At 43.3% G+C, this 7,500-nt stretch overlaps 1 protein-coding gene across 1 annotated transcript; it reads right to left on the bottom strand.

Annotated features, from left to right (window-relative positions):
* Positions 1–722: 722 nt before the first annotated feature.
* LOC134183525 (lysosomal-associated transmembrane protein 4B-like) lies at positions 723–2,405 on the bottom strand. Its single transcript, XM_062651088.1, has 7 exons — positions 2,269–2,405; positions 1,745–1,814; positions 1,597–1,691; positions 1,433–1,531; positions 1,323–1,379; positions 1,095–1,181; positions 723–1,019 (listed from the first exon to the last, which is right to left on the bottom strand). The coding sequence occupies exons 1-7, from the start codon at positions 2,356–2,358 to the stop codon at positions 972–974; spliced, it is 546 nt and encodes a 181-aa protein (XP_062507072.1). The 5' UTR covers positions 2,359–2,405; the 3' UTR covers positions 723–971.
* Between the last annotated feature and the right edge of the window lie 5,095 nt (positions 2,406–7,500).

Here is a 7,500-nt window from a genome sequence, read left to right on the forward strand (position 1 = left end):
GGAGTATGGGTCACGTGCAAATTACCGGCACTCCAAGTCCTCCGCTTGCGGGACCGGTACCGGCTCTCTAGCCACTTCGTTCTGTTTATGCTGGAGATCCACGCTGCCCGTCGTCTGTTGCTCAGATGACGAGTTTTAGGTCCCTGACAGGTTAGTATAGCCGGTATAGAATAAAAAAGTATGTTGCTGTCCTGGTTTCTACGATTGTGGCAGCCAAAAACAGCAACTATACACCATGCTCATACACTTGACCCTAAGTCGGCAACTTCCGGGATATCACGTGATTGTGACGTCAAACGCACTATCTCTAGTTGGTAGCGTCACTATCTACAGACAAACGCAGGCATAAAGCGAAGTACAAGGCACCGGCTACCAGGAAGGAGACCGGTCGCCCTTCGAGAGCAGCCAGCAGTTCCGGCTCTGGCATCTCCTCTCTCGTAAGAGCAGGCGAATAGCAGGTGAGGTCGCGCAGTGAGCACGAGGATGGCTTGGCTAAAAAATTTTAGTAGCAAAGGTCACGTGCTAAAGGTGGAGTGAAAGGAGGGGCGGGCGGTTTGAGAGTGTACAGAAGGAGCCATGATTGATAATGAGTTTGGCAAACAAAATTTTAAAAATGCTCCTCTGAGCAAAGAGGCTTCGATCCGCACTCCAGTCTCCGTGCTTCTTGTGCCAGTGCAAACAACGCCCGCCCACAAGAAATTTGTAAATCACACATGTGGCTGTTGTAACTACACACAATAATTCATGCGCCATTTTTCCAATCCCATGCACAACACTACCATATACCCAAACACACTAGCTAGCCAGCTAGCTTACTACAGCAGAGCAACTACGACCATCAGCAGTCTCCACCAAAAACAAGTTATCTAGATCTCAGATAACTGTAAGGATCCTACAAACATTGGTCCACACTTTTCAACAACAACTCTAACTATAAAGCGTTAAACACATAGAGTTCGTGCAAACGTTCTTCAGACAGGGTTTCCTGCTGGAAGCATTTGGTGACTCGGGAGGTGTTCCTGCATGTAATTGAAAGCCATACATCATTGATTAGATTTTAAAATCAGATTAGACAAGTTGGGTCTTATACTAACCATCTCACTCACACTAGCACCATATATCATCATCTGCTGTCTCTTAGCCAACTTGTAATATGCTTGAAGATTGTATATAAAATACATCTAAAAGTTTACACTCGTCAGCAGTCATTTTATTACAAATGGAAATACACTCTCGCGTAGCCAAACCACACTCTCCTCTTGCTTCTGTTTGGCGGGACAGAGCGCAAGAGGAGAGAGGTCTGGCTACGCGAGGCTACTTACTTTGAGTATGGCCAAGACGACGAGAACTAACACAATCATAATTACAGCAATTGGAGCCTGATCAAACAATTTTAGTTGTCAGTTGTTTAGAGCACTAGCTTGGAACTAACCTCAGAAATGTGTAGAAGTAGCAATACGCAAATGACAACAGTTGATATCAGCTCTAGAACAATATAGATGAGTAGAGGAAATATTGACCACAAAACATTCTAGACGTCAAGACAGAGAGAGTCAAATAGCCAACACGTGCAAAACAGTGTGTTTTAAGAAATACTTTGTAAACACCAATAATGAGCAATAACGCCAGAAGAAAACAGACGACTTGTGTGGACAGTCCAATTTTCACGAACAAATCGAGCCTCTCATTATCTAGTAGATAAAAGTCATCTAATACATGTTTTGTGTCTAGGATAACAACAGACCATAGACGTTAGAGTATTGTTCTGCAGCGGCAAATTCAGAAAACAGAGTGATGCCCACTGCAGATGCAACCTGCAACAAACGAAAAATACCGAATGAGCAGGCAAATCAGAACATGAGAATGCAATGTCCTATCCGCGGGAGAGTTACGTACGATCGTGTTTCCTAGGCAATTATTATCATGGCAGACGTACCAATAGCACGCCCACTTCTATTTATAGTACAACTGCGTCGCGTGATCATCTAGCTTCGCTACAGAATTAGAACCTAGCCAAGGCTTTGGAAAATCTCATATGCCGCGATGTTTTTCAATGAACGTCACTGCAACGTGGGACGACAATGTGCGCATGATCGATGGTCCATGCGGTAGCATCTCTTGTTGATCACAAGGGCAGCGAGCAGAGTTTGCTCTTACCGCATAATAGACAAGCACGTTCGTTTCTTAGCTATTTTCCTACACGCTGCCTACTTGTCTTTTCCGGCACCCGGAAGTAGAGCGCAACGTTTCCTCTAGCGTGCATCTTACCAAGTAGAAAATGCCTACGCCAATCGATCCAGCCTTACGATCCAAACAGAAGCAGCAAGTGGGAGTCTGTGGAGAAACGACAACCTGCATCTCGCTTGAAGAATGTTAAACACAAACACCAGAGGAAACGTGATAAGCCTTGATGAACGCATGCGCAGCAACACCCTGTCAACCATAGAATTTATGTTCGAACAGGTCCCGTATACACATTCAGTAGACCCGGATAACAAGACGAGGTAGAGATTCAACCACGCACACGTATTCCTATCACGGCAGAGCTTTGCCCTACATTGTAGCTCCAGTCGAACAGAAGCCCTCACTATCTGACCGGCACATGGGCCCCAGAGCCCCGGTGGTTGTGACTACCCTGCAAACTCAAGAAGGGGACATATACGCGAGATGTCCGTAGTTACAGATGTATCGCAACGCGTAAGTGCAAATACGACGTACCAACTGCTTGCAGAGATACCAATCACACATGTACAGTACAAATATGGATGTCGACGGTAAGGCATAGTAGACTGTCATTTACTGTGCTAGAATATTTCAAATACAGTATACGCAAACTGCTATTGCAACAAACTAGTACGATACGCCGTTGCAATTACAGCATGCAGATGGCCAAGTGAGTATAGAGATATTGGTCTGACACAGACGTCGACTTGGCAATTAGGCTAGCAGTGAGCACCTAATGAGAACAGAAAGAGGCAGTTCTTGACCAGTGTAACTTCACCTACAGACACACACAGAGAGATGTGAAGACACTGCCAATAGGGATGAGCCAAATTACCTTTTCAGACGTTTTGAACTATATTTTCCATCTTACTACACATTAGACTTGTAAAGTTATTTACAATAAGGTAAACTACTACATGGGTGGTAATACATAATTGAAACAACCAGAGTGCCATGTATATCGAGTACATTACATATTATCCAGAGAATTTATAACACACAACAGCAAAGCAGTTTCACCAATACCTTCATAGTCCTCAGTCCTCTTCATTGTCACTGACATCAGAAATGTCTGCCTGAAGTTCACTCTGGCCCATGTCCCCATAGGAGGGAAAATGCTCGGGCAGATGAAGGGTTTGCCCATGTAGGCTTGCTGCAGTTTCTGACAGTCTATCATCCCATTCCAAATCTAAATCAGTGTCTGAGCTGTTGCTATCTGTATCATCAGCATGGGCATGAACCTGAAGTGGTAGTGATGCACAAGCATCGATATCAGAGGGTGTGGGTACTGAATCGAATGAAATGACAGCAACATCAGACCAACCTAACTGCAAGTCATCCTCTCTTACAGTTTCTTTGCATTTAGAGCACACGCCATATCTGTTGTGAGGATTTCTACAGTTGCCTCTGCATCTGCATCTAGTGGTACAAGGCCTACATTGCTGGAAACAACTTCTGCATCCTCCTCTGCTGCCACTGCAACCTGTCTGACAGGTGCATCTGTAGGAAACATTTATTAAAATACTCTGATCATGCCTGGTATCCCACAAAACAGAAATAGAGCCATCTTCATCTATCAACCAGCCAGAGCCAGTATACGAAAGGAAGGATGAGGTCTCCTCTCGACTCTCATATACCAACCGGATGGCATACTCTGCACGCAGTACATGCTGGTGCAATGCAGACAAGGATGGGATCATATTGGCTTCATGATTCTGACCTCCACTACTATCATGAAATGTCAGGCGTCTCAATAAATCAACCCACTGCCGGACTGTTGATACGGTCATGTTCTCTGATACAACATATCCTAACCACTGCAAAACTTGTGCAAGCTCATGAGGGATAGGAGCATCTTCGAGATCCAGAGCTAAGCTGTATGCAGACTGACTGGGAAAGACAGACTTGTGCTTGTAATAGTATAAACACATTATAAACTTAATACACGCAGGCAACGACAAGGAACAGAATTCGAAATAGCCATCTTTCCTCATTTCAAATAGGACCAACTCTTGGTCAGAACAAATAAAAGAAATATTGTTCAAAAACCGTTTTACAGCAGTATGATGTGACATTCCAATAAATGAGCTGACATAGTCAGTACCACTGAGAGTGTCACCGCGAGAAGACATGCAGCAGGGTGTGACAGACTTTGCAAATTAGGGTGAGATTTCATAACACTTGATATTCCACTTATGGTAACAAATTCTGAATTTGGTCTCAGCTCAACATATACCAACCTGTCAGAAAAATATCCTAGCTCATCTAATGCCAGTCCACCCATCCAGATGTCCGTATCATGAGCAAACACTATTACTGCAGAAAAGGGGCTCTTACAAGTGTGATACCATACACCTTGATCCCCTTCCCCTTTCTGGTTTTTGGGTAATTTCTCACACCTACCCACAGGTGACAGCAACAATGGTTGCTCAAAAGACGGAGAGTCAATCAAAACAGACTGTCCAACATGAAGCTCTTCCATAGCTAACTGCATGAATGTCTCAGCAGCAAACTCTGTCAGGCCTGCTTTGAAATCTGGTGTTGCCAAGGCACAGGCATACTCTTTGCCAAGAGGCATTTTCTCAGACGGTGATGGAAACTGATAAAATGACTTGCTTTCGACACCAACTTTCTTTTGTCTCACTGAATGAAGTAATTGTCTAGGGGAAGGCAGAAATTCTGGTTTGTCGATGACATTAGTAACCCTACCAGCCCCTCGCAAAAATCCCATTTTCACAACAATTTGACGCCACATGTATTGACAAAATTCAAGCAGAGATACCCCTTGACATGGAGGGGGCTGATGAAGAACCTGAAGGAAGTCAATAACAAAGTCAAATTCAGTTTGATTGGCTGTCAAAAAAGAGCATGTAGTAGCAAAGATTGGTGCCAAAACAGGATCCCTGACAAACGCTAGTCTGATTGAACTTTTGGGTCGTTGGCGAATTTCACCCTTGCCCGTTGCTATTGCGAGTGGTAATGGACAGGTCTGGGCAAGGGCAACTCCACTACAAATTACATGTGCATATGCATTTTCCAGCAAACGAGTAGCTTTCTGCACTTTAGCTTTTTCTCTTGAAATCGATGTACGGGTGGTAAACGTCCGGAGTCTTTGTTTACTGCGTTTTCCTGGAACTTCTGTAGGAGGACATAAAGCATATTGCCTTACATAAGAAACCAACCGTCTCCTACCAGCATTTCTTATGTCTAGCAGGTCACTCCTAGTTGGCTTGTCAAGTGAATTGGGACAATGGGCAAACACATTATGCAACTCAACAGCATCAAGACATTTCAAATCAAGTGATTCTTCAACCAAATCTGTCACAATAGTTGGTAAGTGAGTGTCGTGCACTATTTTTGACTTCCAAGTTTTGCCAACATCAGAGCAAAAACAAGACACCACATTTCACAGATAGGCTAAGAAATTGCTAAGTTCAACTACCTGAAAGTGGGAAGGTCTAGACACAACTTGCTTTAAGCCACAATTGATTTCAGTCTCGCAGTTCATCTAGCGCTTGATTATGAAATGGTACACCTAATTTTGACGCTGTCCAGTGTCCTTGCTCGAATTGCTGGATGATGGCAGTAGGGTATGTCAGTACATCACTGAGTGTTTGGACAGCCAAGACCTCGTATTTATCACGGGCATATGCAAAGAGCAGGTCACAGGACTGTTTTATGCAGGCATTGCGAAGGACCCAGTTCCCTGATCTAATTGCCATATAGCAGGCAAAGTAGACCATTAGGAAGTGAAGCAAATTACACCAGAACTGGCTAACTTCATTTTTCCCTTTGCACAATTCCTGTACACAGATCTCAAATTTTCCCCAGTCCTGAAGATCTTCAGAAATGTCAAAAAGGCCCATATCGTGACAATGTTTTAAAATTGCTCTCATTAGGGCTTCTAGTAATGCTATGAGAATTCGATGTATATCCTTCCACTTTGAGACCTCCTTCTTCATGCCACAATTTGCTGCTATATCGTGAAACCCTCCATCCCATAACACACTTTTCAGAACTTCTGACACCGTTTTGATAAAATGCCAATCACCAGGTACAGGAAAAAGCCATTCAAGATTGTCAAGATCTTTACGTTTTAGATTCTTCATGATATCATAGAGCTGCTGGTCCCCCCCCCCCTCCCCCCGACGACAACATAACATGGAAAGCCTTCCTGACCTATGCAAAGATCTTTCTTCAGTTCAATAAGGTATGATTTAACATCTTCTGGTCTACCTGAGTATGCCTCTCTAACTGTTGCATATTTGATCACATCAGACTCAGCAGGTGTGAATGACTCTAACCTAGTCCATAAGACCTGGAGAAGTGACTGGGAGTACTCTGATGGTTTGCAAAACAAACGATCTGCGGAACCAATGACAGAAAGCACGGTTGATGCAAACTTACAATAATGTGCTCGTTCAGACATGGTCAAGTCTAAGAAATCTAATTCTTGCAAGCTTTCAGGCAGTCGAGATACCTCACAGCTAGCTAATGGGCAAGCAGTTGGACAGGGTTCTGCAGGTGGGGAATGATGTGAAACTTGGCCTGTCAGGAGATGCAGCATTCGCTTTTGGTATCCACCACTAAAAATCTTCTTTGCAAAAGCCATCTTGAATTCCAAGTTGTCAACAGTCACTCTCCAAAACTGCATCACATCTAACTCATTAATCAACTTTCGTTCAACAGCCCAATGTTTGCCATGATTTCTGATGTGCTGGATGGATGGCAGAATCCCAAACATACCCAAAATCTGAAAACCTCTGTCTCTAAGGCCATTAGCAAATGCAAACATTCCTAGCAGAGTTTGAAGTAAACAAGACCTTCTATCTAGCAAGTTGCAAAGTAATGCAATGACCATATGCAACTTCAATTGCTTTTTAACCTCAGTGGTGTTTAAAATTCTGGCACAACTTTCTAAAAATCGTTTTAACTCAGGATGAATAAACTGGTTTAAAGAATGACAAAGAGATTTGCCTTCATCTGGAAACAACGAGCGATAATCGAACCTTCCTGAAACAGGTAGCATGCTGCACTGTTCCTTAATCAAATTACGAAAGTTCTGGGCTGTAAATGACGTTGACCTAGTCTCAATGATGTTTCTGTACATAGCTGCAGCACCCTTTGGATGAAAAAATGTTTCGTCATATACCATGTAGCCATGTTTTCTAGGACCAACATAAATTCGATACTTATCTATGCTGTCCACGTGTTTTTCAAAGTATCTTCAAAAGCACAAGACTTTCTTTTTCAAAGAGTGACTATCTAAGCAGGTAT

This window comes from Corticium candelabrum, chromosome 8 (assembly GCF_963422355.1).
Source record: "Corticium candelabrum chromosome 8, ooCorCand1.1, whole genome shotgun sequence".
NCBI lineage: Eukaryota > Metazoa > Porifera > Homoscleromorpha > Homosclerophorida > Plakinidae > Corticium > Corticium candelabrum.

Bases quoted from the DNA above. Each gene is read 5' to 3' on its own strand.
- LOC134183525 (XM_062651088.1), bottom strand. From the start codon at position 2,358: ATGCAGGTTGTCGTTTCTCCACAGACTCCCACTTGCTGCTTCTGTTTG. The intron at 1,815-2,268 runs GTAAGATGCACG...CGTTTGTTGCAG, and splicing joins GCGTAGGCATTTTCTACTTG to GTTGCATCTGCAGTGGGCAT. The intron at 1,380-1,432 runs GTTAGTTCCAAG...TTGTTTGATCAG, and splicing joins TACTTCTACACATTTCTGAG to GCTCCAATTGCTGTAATTAT.